The sequence below is a fragment of the Cnephaeus nilssonii genome, assembly GCF_951640355.1.
Source record: "Cnephaeus nilssonii genome assembly, chromosome: X".
Taxonomy (NCBI): domain Eukaryota; kingdom Metazoa; phylum Chordata; class Mammalia; order Chiroptera; family Vespertilionidae; genus Cnephaeus; species Cnephaeus nilssonii.
In genome coordinates, this window is record NC_137071.1 from 7642190 (window position 1) to 7661670 (window position 19481).

Below are 19481 nucleotides of genomic sequence, written 5' to 3' on the forward strand. Positions count from 1 at the left end.
CACAAATATGGATCTCTTGCCTTGGCCCATATGTCTCACTTGGTTGGCACGTCATACCGTGAACCAGATGGTGGCAGGTTAATTCCCAGTCAGGGCACATACCCAGATTGCAGATTTGGTCCCTGGTCGGGGCATGTGTGGGAGGCAACCAATTGATGTTTCTCTTCTCTCTCTCTCTCTCTCTCTCTCTCTCAAAAAAATAATTTAAAAATGGGATATCTTTCTGGCACAATCTTAAGTATTGTTTCCATGTTTTAAGCTTCCTAAAGGCAAAATCTGCCTTTTTAGTTTACCACTCTAACCCAAGGTTCTGATCTCATTAGGTGCTAAATAAATAAATGGACAAATATATACTAAGGGTTATATTTTTACTGATTTATAGCCTGAAATATCTTTCCAAAGATATTAAAAGTGCATATATCATCTATCTATATGTGTATTATGTATAGTTAATACAAGTAACTTTCCCTTTAAGAATGCTTATTTCATTTTTCTACACATTCTTCGGTTTAATCTTTCTTCAGGAAACCCTGAAGAAGCAAATTAGGTTTGTACAACATGAACCTTAGGAATGATTCAAACAGGAGGTAAAACCTCATTTTTGCTTTAAAAGTAGAAAAGTGAATAAAACAGGGAGCTGCTTCTAACACAGGAAATGACATTACTAGATGAAGAGAAGAGATAGGTGAAATAGAGAATAATAACCTCACAGAACAGAGGTGAAGTTTGAGAAGGCAGAAGGTAGGGCAGTGAACTTCTCAGGAGCTAGAGGTACAATGCTAGAGGGTGACCAGAGAAGATACGGCACATGACTCCCTAGGATGGTATGTGTAGTTTAAAAAGAAATATTCAACATTATTATTATCTCCTTGAAAAATTTTTTTTTGGTTAATCCTCACCCAAAGATATTTTTCACATTGATATTTTTTAGAGAGAGTGGAAGGGAGTGGGAGAGAGAAGAGAGAGAAACATGAGACACATTGATTGGTTGCCTCCTGCACATGCCCTGACCAGGGCCAGGGATCGAGCCTGCAACCAAGGTACGTGCCCTTAACTGGAAATGAACCAATGACCCTTCAGTCCGAGGGCCGACACTAACCACTGAGAAACCAGCTAGGGCTCTCCTTGAAATTTTTTTAAAAAGCTAAAGTCTTCATCATACAAAAGAAACATCACTTACACAATCTTCTTGGCTGGAGGCAATACAAAGATGATTCTCGGAACAAGCAAGGGATGGGGCAGATTTTAACAAAAGGAGAGGGCAGAGATGCTGAAATGGTGATATCTACTGCTCCTAAGAGGGTATGTGCATATAAAGGAAGGGGCATGTATGGGCTACAAAGTGGGTGCTGAGCCAACACGAGAACAGCAGACTACTTTTGAACTTGAACAATAGGTTGGAACAAACTAGACAGAATTCAACAATAATTTATTTCTTGGGCTCACATGTTTTTATTAGCCATTACTCCCACACTTTTGAGCTGACTCAGCTCCCTATGCACATACACTCCCACCCCCAGGGCTCTAACAAATTTTTAAACAGAACCTCTTCTCCCTTTTCCAAATAAGGCCCCCCTCTCCCACCCTAGCAGCTACCCTGTGACCCAGCCACATCTTACCCTAATACTTAGATGCAAGAAATTTCAACTGTAAAACACTGACTACAAGTTTTAACAGCAACCTACCAACAGCATGTGAATGGATTCCAAAAGCCAGTGCTGTGTTAATGGAAATAGAGTTTTCAGAACAAGAAAAATGAGAGTTTCACTGAACTGCCAGCCTGGCAGAGTGCATCTGGTGTACTTTGTCACTGACAAGTACCATGTTTCAAAAGGGACATCTGTTATCTGCAACATACCTAGAGGGTGGATCAGGGCTATGAAGAGGCTAAAAGCCAAGTCTCACGGGAATAGAGGAAGAAGATGGGTGTTTAGAGAAGGTCCCATTTACATGTGAATGTGTTCTGTAAGATTCCACAACACTAGGTTAAGGACTGACATCTCACTAATGTCTCACCTTACTATAGCAATTAGTGAGAAGTAAAGAATAAAAATCTCTTAAGAGTGATAAAGCCAGTACATCTACACAGTGGAATACTACGCTGCTATAAAAAAAGAAGGAATTCTTACCATTTGCAGCAGCATGGATGGACCTGGAGAGGATTATGTTAAGTGAAATAAGCCAGGCAATGAAAGAAAAATACCACATGATCTCACTCATTTATGGAAAATAAAGAACATTATAACCTGATAAACAAAAAGATAGATACAGAGGCAGTAAAGCACCGAACAGACTGTCAAATTACAGTGGGAAGCAGGGGAGTGTTGGGGAACGGGGGGAAAGAGATCAACCAAAGGACTTGTATGCATGCATATAAGCACACCAATGGACACAAGACACTGGGCGGGGGGGTGGGATGAGGGCATGCGACAGGGGGTAGGGGAGGCTGGGGGAAGGTCAAGGGGGAAAAAAGGAGATATATGTACTACTACATGTAATACTTTAAACAATAAAAAATAAATTAAAAAAGAGTGATAAAGCCATTTGCACGTTAGAGGCCCAGACTGTGAGTTTTGAAAATTATAAGTTTAAACACCACATATATACCAATAACTCCCAGGTTTTTATCTCCAGTTCAGATCTCTCCCTTGACTTCTAGACGCATATATTCAACTGCCTACTTACCAAAGCTTCACTAAACCCCTTATCTTCCTCCCCAAACTTGCTTCTCTACAACTTTCTCTATCTCAGTAAATAGCAATTCCATTCTACCAGTCGCTCCAGCCCAAAACCTTGGAGTCATTCTTGACTTCTCTTTTTCCCAAATACCTTACACTCAATTCACCAGTAAATCCTGTTGTCTCTATCTTTGGAATTTCTCCCAAATTCCACCACTCTCAGCTGTCTCCACTGCAATCACCTTGTCGAGCTATCATGCTCCAACTGGAGAAGCTTCGTTATTTGGTCACACTGCTTTGCTCCTTTGATTCATTCAATTTCTTTAATGGTTATAGGTCTAATTAGGATTTTATGTTTTTCTTGAGTTAATGTTGGTAACATTTATCTTGAAAACTGTCTATTTACATTTTCAAATTTACTGCCCAAAAGTAGTCATAGTATTTTTTCCATTTTCTCCTATATTGTTGATGTGCCCCTCTCCTCCCATCACCCTGCCAGTTTACCCATTTATTAGTCTTTTCTAAAAAACAGCTTTTGATTTTGTCAATATTATTAGTTTTATATTACATTATTACTTCTACCTTGTTATTTAATTTCCTCTATTTTCTTGGATGCATCCTGTTGGCCTTTTCTCGATCTTGAGTTTATTAATTTTTAAATTTTTCTTCTTTTCTAATATACACATTTTAAGGTTTTAAATTTCTCTTCAAATCCCACTTTAGTTATATTCCATAAATTTGTGGTTGGAATGCTTTTGTGGTTATTCAGTTCTAGATATTTCATAATTTCCATTTTAATTTCTTCTTAGATCCATGATATGTATATCCATGACCTACTTAGATATATTTAGAAGTGGGCTTAGTAAGATTCCAGACATATTTGGGAGGGCTTTAGCAATTGTTTATTATCGCTCTCCAATTTTCTTGTATTTTGGTACAAAAATGTGGTGTACATAAAGTTGATTTTTCAGTGTTTTTGATACTTTCTTTTTTTAAAAAATTGATGACAAGTTGGGGTAAAAAGAAAGTATCAAAAATACTGGGGAGGGTGGGGGGGATAAGAGATCAACCAAAGGACTTGTATGCATGCATATAAGCATAACCAATCTACACAGACACTAGAGGGGTGAGGGCATGTGCTGGGGGCTGGGGGTGGCCAGCGAGAGGTCAATGGGGGAAAAAGGAGACATATGTAATACTACATGTAATACTTTAAACAATAAATAATTTAAAAATAAAAAATATATACTTTGCAAGATTGAAAAATTACTATTTCCTATTGGTGGAGCACAGTGTTCTATGTATGCACACTTGATCAAGTTCGTTTCTTAGGGTGCTCAAATCTTCTGTCCTAACTATTTCTCTGCTTGATCTATTAGTATCTGAAAAGGGGGAGTTTAAAGACTCCCACTATGATTATGGGCTTAACTTCTACAATTAGGTCAAGTTTTGCTTTATACATTTTGAAGCAATGTTGTTAGTATTCTGTGGGTTTAAAATTGCTTTATTTTCTTGGTGAATTATCCTTTTATCATTTAGTAATAAAATTTTTAAATTTTAAAATCTACTGCTTGGTATTAGTATAATTACAACAATTTCTTTTTGGTTTGCATTTGCCTAGTATATTTTGTCCCACTAAATTACTTTCAACCTTTCAATATCCTCTGCTTTAGGTTTTGTCTCTTATAAACCACATGTATCTTTATTTATTTTTATTGATTTCAGAGAGGAAGGGAGAGGGAGAAAAAGATAGAAATATCAATGATAGAATCATTGATCAGCTGCCTCCTGCATGCCCCCACACTGGAGATAGAGTCCGCAACCCAGGCATGTGCCCTGACCTGGAATTGAACCATGACCTCCTGGTTCATAGGTTGATGCTCAATCACTGATCCACGCCGGTCAGGCAAACCACATGTATCTTAAAATATTTTTTAAATAATTTCTATTATCTGGCTAATTTTAAAATTTACATTTATTGTGATTACTAATATAGTTGGACTTATTTCCATCTTCTTGTTTTGTTCTTTATGTTTACTATGTGTGTGGGGTTTTTTACTTCCTGTTCTCCCCAAGCATTATTTTCCTTCCTTCTCGTGGAGTTGTCAAATTTTCTTTGTTCCTCCATTGCTTTAAGAGTTATATATTCCACTTATTTTTACTTTAATGCTAATGCTTAAACATGAACTCCTGACTTAAAATATGTAATACCTCTATCTTCCTTCTTAATGTGATAAGGGTCTTAGAATGCTTTACCTCCTGTCTCCTCCCATTCTTCTGCCATATTATTACTTTCCAATATTTAATTTTATCTTTTAAAAATTATTACTATTTTTTCCATTATTCCATGTTTTAGTTTTTCCATCCTCATTTTAAATTTCATTGCTGCTAAATAGCATTATTTAGTTACTGTCCTGGTCTCTTAATAATCTGCTTTTTATAACAAACTAGAGGCCCGATCCAAGAATTTGTGTACCAGTAGGGTCCCTTGGCCTGGCCTGCGGGAACGGGACGAAACGGGCTCTCCAACATCCCCTGAGGGGTCCCAGATTGTGAGAGGGTGCAGGCCAGGCCAAGGGACCCCACCAGTGCACGATCAGGGCTGGGGAGGGACGCAGGAGGTTGGCCAGCCAGGGAGGACCACAGGAGGGCTCCAGAGCATGTCCGGCCTGTCTTGCTCAGTCCTAATTGACCAGACCCCAGCAGCAAGCTAACCTACCAGTTGGAGTGTCTGCCCCCTAGTGATCAGTGCAAGTCATAGCGAGCAGTTGAGTGGCCTTAGGATATCATTAGCATATTACGCTTTGATTGGTTGAACGGATGACCTGACACTTAGCATATTAGGCTTTTATTATATAGGATAATCTGCAATTACAGTGACTACTGCCTTGATCATTATTTTTCTATCTGATCCATATGCTCTTATCATCACTTTGTACTGAACAGTTTTATAAATGAGCCTTCAAACAGAGCTGATCTTGAAGAAATGCACAAAGTTAGTATTTCTTATCTGAGCCAAAATAAATCTAGGAATTCTTTTTTTTTTAAGTCAACAAATATTTGAAGATACTTCCTAGAATACATACTTATACTCTCTCCATATATAAAACCAAACTTGCAAAGGATATTTTTTATAAACATAGCTCTTTCCTTCTTTTATTGAAGATTCAAATAATATTAAGCAGCAAATATATTTGGCAAATTACTAATGGAAAAAAATTCTCTTCCACTGATATAGGAAAAGGAATTGGTTGACATGCTAGCTGATATGAACAAACTATTGCCTCTAAAGACTGTTTATGAGTTTGACAGTAACACTGAATGATTTCTAACACGTGAAATCAATGTAAGTTGATCTTGATTTAAAAAGAAAATCAGAAAGAGTCCAAAGCTGACATTGAAAAAATGCCTCATAAACATCTGCACATATCTACTATAGATGGGGAAATATAGCACAAACTTTAGAAAGCATTATTCTAGCTCACTTATTTTTTTATTGTGGAAAAGTATACATAACAAAATGATTCCTTAATTTTTACAGAGTGGTTAAGTGGCATGCCTAAGACCACTCAGAAAAGATGAAGCCCTAAATGGGTGGTGGTTCTACAATTGTGAAGACTAGTTGTTGGGGTAGGATGGGTGTGGTTGGGGGAAGGTGGAAAGGAATAGGATTCTACATGTTCAGGCTCATGGGATTTCCCAACAGAACCATACTTGGAGTATTCTGGTTAGCCAGCAGAGCTTGACAATGCAGCCGGGAAGGGGAAAAAGAGGACAAACATGAAGGCTTTTCACCAACCACCCCCAAAATAAATATAACTAAAGGCTCAGTCCACTTTGTAATCATTAAAATGTTAGAGAGGAAAGTCCAACACTGCAGATTTGCTTTAACAAGAATAGTTCTTTTGCTTCTGGGGGACTGCAAATCTGGATCAATAGCTAGGTCATTAGGATGGCTCAGTGGCCTGCAGGACTTAAGAGTAACTTTCATTTGTGTGGATCACTGCTTGATGAAAAGGGAACAAAACTAATGAGGTCTCTATGTTTAAGGATCTCACTATATCAGTGGAAGACATATGTTCGAAGACCAGAAAGAATCAGTAACTGGATCCGGACCTTTAGGAAAGGGAGCAGCGTGGGCCACGGTGGTAAGGCAAGGACATTTGGCCTGGGTGTGTATGGCCTACATCAAAGTCTTAACACCACAATAGCACTCACTATTTAACAGGCAACAGACTGGGCACTACTTTTTCTTCATAATACTTCAATGGAGGCAGGTGTTATTATTTCCATTTTACAGATGAGGACATGGACTCAGAGAGGTCAAGTACATGTCATTCATTGAAAGCAGGGGTAGGGATTTAAACCCAGGTGTGACATAAGAACCAAGCTTTATCAGTTCGCCTTATAGCCCCTTCCATCACAGTAATGGAAGGAACAGCCTTTCAACTTGTATTTTAGAACACTTTCGTTGGCATGGCTCAGTGGTTGAGCGTCAACCTATGAACCTGGCAGTCAGGGTTCAATTCCCGGTCAGGGCACATGTCTGGGTTGTGGGCTCGATCCCCAGTGGGGGTCATGCAGGAGACAGCCGATTAATGATTCTCTCTCATCATTGACGTTTCCCTCTCTCCCTCTCTGAAATCAATAAAAATATATTTAAAAAAACACTTTGTAGATATAATATATTCGAAAGAGGAAGGCAAAAAATAACCTCCGTTCACCTGCTTACTCCTTCTTTAGTTCTCAATTTGAACATCATCTCTTCCAGGACTCCTCCCCTGCTCCCCAAGCTGGGCTAACCTTCCAAAACAAGAGCCACCGTCCTTCGTGTGCAATTTCAAAAGCCAATAAGCTCTGAAAATTTCAAATGTTTTCCTAAGTTTGCGGCAAGCTCATTTGGTGGCAAAAATGACCTGAACTGACATGAAACTATTTTCAGTCTTTACTTTTCTCCTCAGTGTGAATATTCATATTCTGATGTGGAAATAATAATGTGTTTGATTAAGGGGTGCTGCTCAGACTCCGTTGCAATTATTATAGAACCAGAGGCCCGATGCACGAAATTCATGCAAGAATAGGCCTTCCTTCCCCTCGCTACCAGCACCAGCTTCCCTCTGGCACCCGGGACCCGGGCTTCCCTTGCAGCCCCAGCTTCGTCCGGAAGGACGTCTGGTCTAATTAGCATACTATGCTTTCATTATTATAGATATATGACATATGCATATTACTTTTCTAAAACTCCAAACATTTCTGACTTGCAAACCACATCTGGCCCCAGGGGTTTCAGACAATGGATACTGGCCCTATACCCTATGCATAAATCTCACTGCACTACAATAATTTATTCTTCTGTGTGAGTCCAGCCACCTGACAGAGTGCCTTGCATATAATAGGTACACAATATTTCCAGAATGAGGAAACAAGGCTGAGAAATGGCTAGTGGCTTGGGAGTGACCGTGGCTCTCAACTCGCAGGCCAGGAATCTAACCTTGGAATGCCACTTCCTTCTCTGACAAGGAGGGTCCTATAAATAGTTGCTGTTGATGGAAGGCAAGCAACATAGCTGCTGTCTTCACTAGGAATTAAAAATAGTCCCGTTTTCTTATATGATGGGTCCACATATAACATTAGGCTGGTAACACAAAACAGCCGGCATACTCATACTTCAGCCCATATGAGCAGCTCAGAGGTCCCCCAGAATTTGGGAGCAGACCTGCATTTGGGTCTGACCCTAGTAACCTTTCTGGCCCGCAGTTTTCTCATCTGTGAAATAGCAACCAGAATAAGTCGAAGGCCCTGCCAGGTGGGATGCTAACAAGGTGATCCACCGGAGGGACAGCAGACAGTCGCCCCACACTCCAGGTGAGATGCAAACCTCAGGAGCTTCTTCATTCCTGTCTACTGTCCTCGAAGTTCAGAGTTCATCACTCTCATTCAGTGGGCTCTGTCCAACCCCCACACACCTCCTCTCTCAGAGTCAATGCAAAAAGACAGTGGGCAAAAAATTCTGTGAAGATTAGCCACACAGCCTTTTGATCCCCTGACTCATAGAAGATGGGGTGGGATTGGGGGGTTTTAATCACAGGCCAGCAGGATTTAATTTAAAGAGGAAAGCTCTTAACTGCAAAGTCTCACGACCCAAGAGGGGACTGGGGATGATCCCTTCTTACCTGGTAACACAGGATGGTTTGCTGAACCAGCCTAGCGTAACCGTCCAAGCGGACCCCGGAATTGCTCCTGCTTCTCATTTCGGCGATGCTCCCGGGGGCGGGGGGGGGGGGGGCGCTGCACCCGACCTGCAGCGTGGAGGTGGGACGCCCGGGCTGCGGCTGTCAAACGGGCCTGGTTCCCAAACACTCACAGTCTCAGTCAGTTCTTGGGAGGGAGCCCGGCAGTCGTAGGTCGGAGCTAACAAAAAAGATAGGATCTAAGTATGATTGGAAAACAACCAGAGTTTCATGAAGCTGGAAGGCGCGGGGGCGGGGACGGCGGCTGGCGCTCTGGCGGCCCCGCGGGAGAATCGGGGAACTGGATTCCGGCCGTGGGGCTATGACACCCCCCGCCGAGCCTTTTTCGTCTAAAGGCGGTCGGGAGGAGGCCCGGGGGAGGACCCCGAGCCCGATCCTACTCGACAGCCGCGGCCCTGCCCCCACCACCGAACAGAACTGCCCGGGCCGCGGCCTGAGGGGAAGGAGAATAGGGAGATCCGCGGGAGCAGCGGGGAACCCGGCTCCCTCCCGGAGCCCCTTACCTACCCGCAAGCTGCCTATAGCTGCGGGGGCTGGAGAAGTCGAGCCGCTCGCTGCAGCCACCTAGATTGCCCCGACCCTGCCTGGGCCCCGCCCATGGCCCCGCCCCCGCTCCCGCCCCCGACGCGGAGCGGAACTCGCGGAGCCAGGTAGGCGTGGGCTCCGCTAGGGGCCCTAGACGCCCCCAAATCCCTGCGGCGCGACTGGTCCCGCCTTTCCGAGGTGAGTTTACAGTCTGGCACCTGGTCCCGCCCTCTAATCCCGCCCCCAGGTCTGTCCCCACCAGCGGAGCGGAACCCTCCAAGGACGTGGGGTGTAAAGGAGGGACTCCGGGCTGGGCAAGCGGCAGCCTGAAGGAGGCTCCCAGGATGAGCTGCCAATCTCACCAGAGGCGGGAAAAATAAACCCGCTCACTGCGGCCTCCCGGGCGCCCCTCTGCGGGCCAGGTTCCTTGCCCTGCCCTTGGCTGAGTCTCCCAGGGCCGAGCGGAAGTCGAATAGTGGGGTCCAGTAGGGAAGAGAAAAGGGGTGGCTGAGACAGGGTCCCTAGCGCCCCCAGTCCTACTCCTAGTCATCTGGACGCTGCTCACCTGGCCAGGCCTGCAGTTAATCTCCATAGGCCTACAATTTGAAACTTAGATTAGTTTATTGTGGCCCATAATTACCTACACTTCGTAATTATTGGCCCAGTATTCATTTTCCACCAAAATCTGGCCCCACATGAATTCCACTGGACAGCTTCTCTAATGTAATCATTGTTTCCACGAGCCCATGGCTAGTCTCCACATTTACTGTATGCTTGCTTCACCCAACCTCCTTGCCTATCTGAAGCCTATCTTTCCTTTAAACGTCCGCACAGTTCCTCCCTCCAGTTAGCCCTCCCTATTCTCTGGATTCCTACGACAATTTCTTTACTAAGAGTTTAGGTCTTGGAGTGAATTTAAAATGACTTTAAATTCCAGATCTGCCATGTACAAGTGGTGTGAGCTGAGGCATGCTGTTTTAGCTGTTTCAAATTCACTGTTTTCATCTGTAAAATGGGGGTAATAATAGGGTGGTTATGAAGCTTAAGAGGATGACTATAAAGCACTTAGCACCATGCCTGGTTCCTAGAAAAGTACTTCATAAATCATAGGTGTTTTCATCATCATGTACAGCATGCTTTTCTAACTGGATTGCAAGTTATATATGGAAACCGTCTTTGGTATTTCCTACCATGTCTGCTATAGTGTTGAACATTAATTGAATGAATGAATGAATTAATTAATTAAAATCAGTCCTGCTCAGCTGGGTCCCCCTATGTATAATCCCTGATCATGTTCATTTAAAAAATTCTGTAACCTAAATCTGTGTCACTCAACTAAAGTACCAAACCCTTCATCTCTCACATAGTTGTTTTTTTTTTTCTTTTCTTACTTAACTGTCTGGATAACTTTCTTTCTTTTTCTTTCTTTCTTTTCTTTTTTTTTTTTTTTGAATTCTTGATCTTCTACTATATTTATCCAGATTGTCCCCAGGCCAGTGGGAGATCCACCAAGGGAAGTTTGTGACCTAGAAGTTCTTGAGCTCATAAACCTTTTACGGATAGCTCAAACCTCCCCCATATAATCTTTGCCCAAACTTCTAAACTCCACCCTAGTCTCTCCTCTCTCAAAACTATATGGCTTCTTTCTCTTTAATACACACTTCTCTCCAATTTTGCTGGATGAGCCATGATTTTGCCAATGCAGCATTTCTAATTCAGACTACAGATTCCATATATTGTATTTCTACCGTCAAAGCTTATCACAGAAATCATCCCCAAACACAAGTGACAACATAAACATAGCATTTTACATACTTTAAAAAAAAATGTGTATATAGAAATCTTTTTTGTACTTTTTATTTTATTTTTTATTCTTTATTGATTAAGGTATTACATATGTGTTCTTATCCCCCCCATGCCCCCCACCCCCCAGTTTGTACCCTCACGCCCCCTAGTTTCTGTGTCCATTGGTTAGGCTTATATGCATGCCTGCAAGTCCTTTGGTTGATCTCTCCCCATCCCCCCCACCCTCCCCTGCCTTCCCTCTGAGGTTTGACGGTCTGATGGATGTTTCTCTGTCTCTGGATCTGTTTTGTTCATCAGTTTATGTTGCTCATTATATTCCACAAATGAGTGAGATCATGTGATATTTACTTTTCTCTGACTGACTTATTTCGCTTAGCATAATGCTCTCCAGGTCCATTGGATAACTTTCTTAAATTATGCAGCGATTCATGTGATGTGCCTCCATGCAGAATTTACTATGGTCTAGGGGTAAATAAAACTAGACATTAAGTTATCGCCAATTAAATCTCTTTTGGAATCTGAATATGTATTCTTACTAGAACTCTCATATATTCTTCTGCATCTAAGAGCTGGGATCATTGCTTCTTTTCATTACTGCTTTGCTCACAATGAGTGCTTCTTCAAGAGTCCATTTTGCAGCCATAATAAATAACTGGTGACTTTTGCTCATTACCTGGCATTTCCATCCAATATAAAAACATTCTCAGTTTCCTGATCTCATTCTTTACACATATACACCCTTTTTGGCATATACCCAGCCTACAGTCTTAGGCTTTGGTCTGTGCGTCAATGTATATTATCATATGAGCTATATTTTTCAATAAGCTTGAAATTCAGGAATAAAACCAAGAAGGAAGACAACTACTTATTAGCTTTTAAATTTTCCAGTGAATTTTAGTGACTAGATTCATTTTGGACTGGAAGCTGTGCTATATAAAAAATGAGACGTTTTAGTATCCTTTTGTCCCTGAGATACAAAACCTCTACATCTTGGTCCCCATATCCATGAAGCCCTTTTCTGGTTGGGATCCAGTAGAAACCTGTTTCTTGATCATTTCTCAAATTTTTGTCAAGAATCACATATGGAATGTGATGGGGCATACCATTGTTGTTTCTGAAGCTGGTTCATGATCTTCATAAAGGTGAAAACCCAGAACTGGATCCTGGAGTAACAGCATGTCTGATTTCTCTGATTCCAGTCAGAGTGTCTGCCCACTGTCTTGCTACAGGGACTTCAGCCAAGGAAGTTCCCAGAGAACCACATGTCAGCATCCAAAACAGAAACCAATAAATATTTCTCTTAGCGGGTTCAGATCTTTGACTTTAAAGAAAGGCATTCCGCTCCATCTTTGACACAGCGGAGAGGGTCCATTCTGGACCAGTTTGCTGAAAATAGCCAATTAGCCAAATTTAGTTATTTCTATGGCACTTTAACTTTAATTGACTGGAAATAATTTTGTTTTTCATCACTGCTCCAGCTTCCTATAGCTAGGTTGAGATTGAGAGGTAAAGAGAGGAAACATCAGGAAGCATAAGATTTCTTCACGATGAAGAATATATGTATTTAAAAGGACATATTCTCAAGCAATGTATTCAATTTTTGTCTGCCTTAACTTTTTGATACTGTACCTAGGACTGAGGAAAAAAGAAAAAAAGAAAAGACTGATAAGAATTCTTCCTGTTCAAAGTTATGTTCATATGACCAGACTTTCCTTTTTCCTGTCATTCAGACTCCAACCATAGCAGCAAGGAGCTGAGGCAGAGATAAACTGAATAGTCTTTAAAATGCTGTTATGGAGACAAAATGACAACATACAACTCCACTTGATAAAGCGCCCTTTTAGAAAATTAGCTCTTTTCAAAATGGCCTTCAACAAAATAACCTGTCTCCTAGGTAACCTCGTGAGACACAACCAAGTATCCCAAATGAAGCCATTTCACCCTTGTTGCCGAGAGCTGCTCATTGAAGTTAATAGAATTGCTTTAGGAATTAATGATTGCAGTGTGTTTGGGGGAAAAACTTCTTGAATGTTCTGAGGAAATATTTCAAATACTGGTCACTCCTGTGACACTCCTCACCTCCTCGTATTGGCACCACCTCTATCTCCTTCAGTAGAGTCTCAGATTGTGGGGCCAATTTTAAACCCAAAGGAGGATGCTTCTCAGGAACATTCTCTGTCCCGCCTCTTATCAGTCTGAAGTAAAACAAACAAACAGACAAGACAATTTGACTTAAGGACACAAACACAATAGGAAAAATAAGGGGGGTGGGATCTAAAGGACACCAGACATTGTGCATCCTGCTGTGTACACTTTGGTTACATAATCTGCTTCAGATTTGGTTTCGGAGACCTTACCCCCCAAATCTAGAGTGTCTCACCATCTCCCTTAATACTCAACAATACTCTTTGAAGCTGCTGAGTATTGTGGAAGGAGAGATTGCTCAGAGACCTCTTGTGGTTGAGGCCAGCTTTCCCCATTTGTGGCTCTCATATACTAATCAGGTCCCCAGAAACCCCCAATCCTGTGCTTCTTGAAATCCTACAGTTCAATGCTAAAGGAGCAGGCACTTGGAGGGGATCCATATCTGGGGTTCATGTGGACCAATGGCAACATGCTAATGCCGCGACCCTTTAATACAGTTCCTCATATTGTGGTGACCCCCAACCATAAAATTATTTTTGTTGCTGCTTCATAACTGTCATTTTGCTACTGTTATGAATCGTAATGTAAATATCTGTGTTTTCCGATGGTCTTAGGTGACCCTGCTAGCAGTTCTCAACCTGTGGGTCGCGAAATTACAGTTATGAAGTAGCAACGAAAGTAATTTTATGGTTGGGGGTCACCACAACATGAGGAACTGTATTAAAGGGTCGCGGCATTAGGAAGGTTGAGAACCACTGTGTTAAAGAGATAAGCTTGAAAGAATAAGAGGAAAATGAGAGAAATCAGAAAGTGATTCTCATGAGACAGAATAAACCTTGCTCTAACTTCGAAGTCACAGTATGCCTGTTGTTTGCCAAAAAATGTTACTGTTATGGTCATCTTAATCCGTGCTGTCCTTCTACTTCCATGCCACACCTCCAGGGAAAGGACCTGAAATGTTTTCTCTTTGTGAAAGCTTTCAAACTTAAAAGAGTTAACTGCAAATTTCTGGTTTAAATGTATTTTTATTGATTTCAGAAAGGAAGGGAGAGGGAGAGAGAGATATAGAAACGTCAATGATGAGAGGGAGTCATTGATCGACTGCCTCCTGCATGCCCCACACTGATGATCCAGCCTGCAACCCCGGGCATGTGCCCTGACCGGGAATTGAATCATGACCTCCTGGTTCTTAGGTCGACGCTCAACCACTAAGTCATGCCAGTCAGGTTGCAAATTTATTTTGTCAATTTAATATTTTGGTCAATTTTAACATATAAATACAAGACAATTAAATAAATTGGCGAAGAAATATTGCAAAGGCAAATCAGCACTCATAGAAGTACATTACATTATTACTGTGGTTAATCTGGGATACAACATTCACTTGAAATATATGCGAGGGAACCTTAGTGAAAGACTCAACTGAAGGGTTTTGATTAACTAAAGAGTTTTGAAATGCTCCTAATAAGAACACACTTGAGGCACTGCTCACACAGCTGTAGGTGGGAAGCAAGATAGACCCTCTATAACTAGGAGCAATAAGGGTTTGATACATATGAAAATAATAGCATTGCAGGATAGTTCACCATTCCCAATAGCTATTCCCCCTTGTCACTATACACTCTTTGAGACTAGAGCTCTTATTAAAAAATAACTATAGCTCTGGCTGGGCCACAGTGTACCAGTCATAACAATCAACAAAGTACCATGCAATTGCTTTTAAAGAACAGCAATATGACTTTATATACATCTCATTTAAAAAGTAATCCTTATGCTATTCCCCTTTTCTGAAAGGCTCTGGGGATTTGAGAAGAGACAGTGTATTTATCTCCTCCCCATTCACGATTTTCCTGACATATGGTCTAGATTATACTTCCATCCCTCTCTGTGGCCATGGTATTAAGCTAAACATCTTGGTGCAGATTCCATAATTTAATGATTAGGGATAAGGCCAGGAGATGGGTATTGGATGCCATGTTTCCTGGTGTATACAATTTACACCCTGTACAAGGGTGCACCCTAGTGGATGAGTGGGGCTAAAATATGGCCCCCACTCGGCCAAACCATGAGCCCATGGGGCTGTGTCTGTCTAGTGGGGTACCTTTTTTAAATTTTAACTTGCTCAAAGGCATTGTATAAGCTAATTTTGGCACCATCTGCTTACATTTTTTTCCAGTTTGGCTAGCATCATTATTTCTTTATTTGAATGAAAGTTTCTGTATTTCACATCCCATGTAATCTCCAAAAGGAGTTTTACAACTCAGTGAACCAGCAAGAAATTTTTTTTTGAGTTATCACATTAGACACAACAACACAACCATGATTCTACAAAGAAATAAATTTACACACTAGAAAATAAATACAAAAAATGTAGAAGTAAGATTGCTGATGTGTGGGTCACTAGAATTTAGCTTATTTACAACAAAGGCATGCACAATTAAACTCACCAACAGGCTGAAGCCAACAGTTGCTTTATATGATGTTATCAAAGATAACATAACTTAACCTCTTTAAAATGTGGCTGGAAATGAACTACTTATATTTTCTTTAAACGAATCTTTAGGAAGTTGTTTAAAACCAATCTTCTTTTAAAATGAAGGATAAGAAACCAAGTTGCAAATGTCTCAGAATGTCTTGGCTTTCTCTTCCAATTGTAACCACTGCCCTCAATTAGCTTATGCTCCTCCAGAAGTTGCTGAGTATAAAATTAATTGATTTTCGTACATCTCACATTGTGGAAAAGGTAAAAATGGACATTTTCACACTATCAAGCATCATGCTTTGATTTCAGAGAAAGGAATCACATTTGCTCAATAAAGTGCAAGCTTCCTCGTTTTGAAGTCCTTCTGAGAGCGATACGACTTTTACCATTACAGGAATCTTCTTTCTCATTAAACATGTGCTGTTTTCCAGTGAAATCGTGAAGGCACACATCTCCATTCTGAACACTGAAAGAAACACCATTCTTCTCTGTAGGAGCACTCCCTATGTAATGAAAAACAAAATTGGTGTCATGAAGTATCCACAGAAAGCATTTTAAAAATACACAATCTTCAACATCACTTTATTCTTAAGTATATATACACACACATAGAATGTTTTAAAAATGTTCATGATATAATATTTTATTTACTTTCATTCCTTCCCTAAGGCCACTCAAAATAAGCAAAGCAATTTGGATAATGTTTCCTCTATGGCTGTTTTTAAAAAATGAAATGCTCAAAATATGAAGTAAAACAATATATTTGATTTTAAAGGCCCCATTTCCTAACTCTGGTTGAACATACTAGTATATTGACTTCAGGTGCTAGCCTATATTTAATATAACCTAATATAATATTATGATCTACCCCAAAAGGTTAAGGTTAACAGAGATTCCCATATGTCTTCTTACAAGGTTCTTGGTTCCCTAAGCTTCCTATAAAATAAAACTTTGTACCAGAGAAATCCAGAGCGACAACAGTTATGGCAAGAAAAAAAAAATCATTTCTTGTAAACTACTAGTAAACCAGCCCCTCTAACTGGACCAGGATAGGCCTGATTCCCAAGGGGAAACCACCAATTCCAACAATAGAGTCTAGGCCAGGGAGCAGCTGGGCATTCAGAAACTGTGGTTTGGATCTGGGCCTCCCTGACCCCAAGATGACCCTGAATTGTGTGTGTGTGTGGGGGGAGGGGCGAGGGGACATGCACTAGCTGAGACCCTCTGGCTACTTTATAGCATCCTTTGACCATTATACTATTAGAAGACAATGTGGAAAGCTGAATAATAAGCCAATTTGTTAGTTCATGCCATAACTATAATAACGATAACAGTATTATGTCATTTATTACTCTACTGGATAGTGCAATTATTATCTCTTATCTCAAGGTGATGATGAGACTAAGGTTTCAACATTTAAGTGCTTTGCTTAAGGTTAAATGGCTCAGAAGTGATGGAGTCAACCCGTGATATTTCTTCCAAACTGAGCTTGTGGCCCCGTGTATCAAGTGAGATGGCTGTTGGTACACAAACCTTTAAGGCAGCCCATAACTGAAATATGTAATATTCACACAAACTATGTGATAAATATTGTTAACACAGCTCCATCTCTGACATAGCTGAGGCAGCTGTCCTGAGTTAAGCATTTTGATTTGAGGACATTTTGGTGCAGGAACAATTTTACCTGGTATAATAAAGCATTACATTACCAGAATTTTTGAAAGTGCCTATCCCATCCCTTGCCCATTCCAGATCCTGGTGTGCAGATTGAGGAGTCGGGGATCTCCATCTGACATGCATTTTATGTGGTATTAAACACTTGGCCATTTTGGTGGCCTAAAGTGCAACCCCACTCTCATCATCAGGCATCAAAAATAGCTGTGTCAAATCAGCCATGTCAGACAGCTGTGCAAACTGTGCTGCTTCCCTGAAGGATGGCAACATATTGATCGGCTAGACCAGTGGTCGGCAAACTGCGGCTCGCGAGCCACATGCGGCTCGTGAGCCGCGGTTTGCCGCTCTGTTGACTAATGAGTTTGCCGACCACTGGGATAGGGACTTAATCATAAGGAACAACAACAGCCTGTAATTATTGGAATCGAGAGTCGAGGTCAGTGGTCGGCAAACTCATTAGTCAACAGAGCGGCAAACCGCCGCAGTTTGCCGAGCCACAGCTTGCCGACTACTGGTCAACAGAGCCAAATATCAACAGTACAACGATTGAAATTTTTTTTGAGAGCCAAATTTTTTAAACTTAAACTATATAGGTAGGTACATTGTTATTAACTTAATTAGGGTACTCCTTCAATCTCACTGTACGTGTGCGCCCGCACATGGTATTTTGTGGAAGAGCCACACACAAGGGGCCAAAGAGCCGCATGCGGCTCACGAGCCGCGGTTTGCCGACCACTGGGCTAGGCAAATGAGGCTTCATCTCAGCTCTTCTAGAATATGCAAAATTCTGGCTTTTAAGAGCCCCTAGCACTTCTATCTAAGCCAGTAGGCTTTACTGATATGTTGTGATTCTTGATTCACCTCGCACCTCTGATTTGTCTACTTTGAACTTGCTTTGTCATAATAACTTGTGAATCAGCACTGTCACGGCCTCTACTCTGTTTACCTACATTGAGTCATTGCTGATATAGCCATTTGGCATAGAGGCCAGAGCTCTCCCCCAGTCTCTATAGTAAAGAGCTAAGGCCATGTGGCAGCAGTTTCTCATGTGATATAGCAACTAGTGGCCGGGTGCATGGGTTCACGCACATTGAAAGGAAATTAATTAGAAGAAAGATTTGTGCGGTAATTACATTACAGCAAAAATTTACATGTCAAAATAGTATATATAATATAGTATTATAAAATTAAAATACAAAATATTTTAATATTGCTATTCACCCTTTCTCTATAATAAAAGTTTCAGAGATTAAAGAAAATTAGTAAAATGTGTATGAAAATAATATATAAAGTGATTAATAAACAACAACATGGTATAAAACAACAAAGACATATATAAAAACAACAAAAACATGATATAAAAATAACATTGATAAAAACAATGACTGATAAATTGATTAAACTTATTCTAATATCTCCCTGTACACCACATTAAGAGTGAAAACACTTAATGCTAGATCAGCACCAGTGAGAGCTTTATATGTATCATGAATGCGCTAGTCAACACTTATTTTTAAACTAGAGGCCCAGTGCATGAAATTCATGCACTGGTAGGGTCCCCAGCAGCTGCCAGCTGGGTACTCTCTCCCTTCCCCCAGCCACCTGCTGCCACCAGATGGGGCCTCTCTCCCTTCCCCTGGCTGCCTGCCAGTGCTCTTCCCCTAGCTGGCCCACCCCCTGGTTGAACTCCCGGAAGAACTCCAGTTGAGGGGACAATTTGCATACTATGCTTTTATTATATAGGATTGCCAGTGCACGTCATATATATTGGCTGGTTGGTCAAATGGTCGGATGGATGTACAGTCGGTCTCTTATCGTTTTATATATAGACTAGAGGCCCAGTGCATGAAATTCATGCACAGGGTGTGTGTGTATCCCTCAGCCCAGCCTGCACCCTCTCCAATCTGGGAACCCTCAAGG

The 19481-nt window shown here is 41.2% G+C and overlaps 2 protein-coding genes across 3 annotated transcripts in view; both read right to left on the reverse strand.

Annotated features, from left to right (window-relative positions):
• The window catches only part of PHKA2 (phosphorylase kinase regulatory subunit alpha 2), a 64278-nt gene extending 54728 nt beyond the window's left edge, over nt 1-9550 (reverse strand). For both annotated transcript variants that reach the window (XM_079764696.1, XM_079764695.1), the window contains exons 1-2: nt 9437-9550; nt 8852-9089 (exon numbers count right to left, since the gene is read on the reverse strand). In XM_079764696.1, the coding sequence (XP_079620822.1) occupies nt 8852-8929 (78 nt within the window). In that variant the 5' untranslated portion in view covers nt 8930-9089; nt 9437-9550. The remainder of the gene's footprint in view (nt 1-8851; nt 9090-9436) is intronic.
• A 6655-nt stretch (nt 9551-16205) lies between these two features.
• Nucleotides 16206-19481, reverse strand: part of ADGRG2 (adhesion G protein-coupled receptor G2) — a gene marked incomplete at its 3' end in the record, with an annotated part of 80087 nt that continues 76811 nt past the window's right edge. Inside the window, exon 26 of the mRNA XM_079764697.1 lies at nt 16206-16390. Coding sequence (XP_079620823.1) covers nt 16206-16390 — 185 coding nt within the window. The remainder of the gene's footprint in view (nt 16391-19481) is intronic.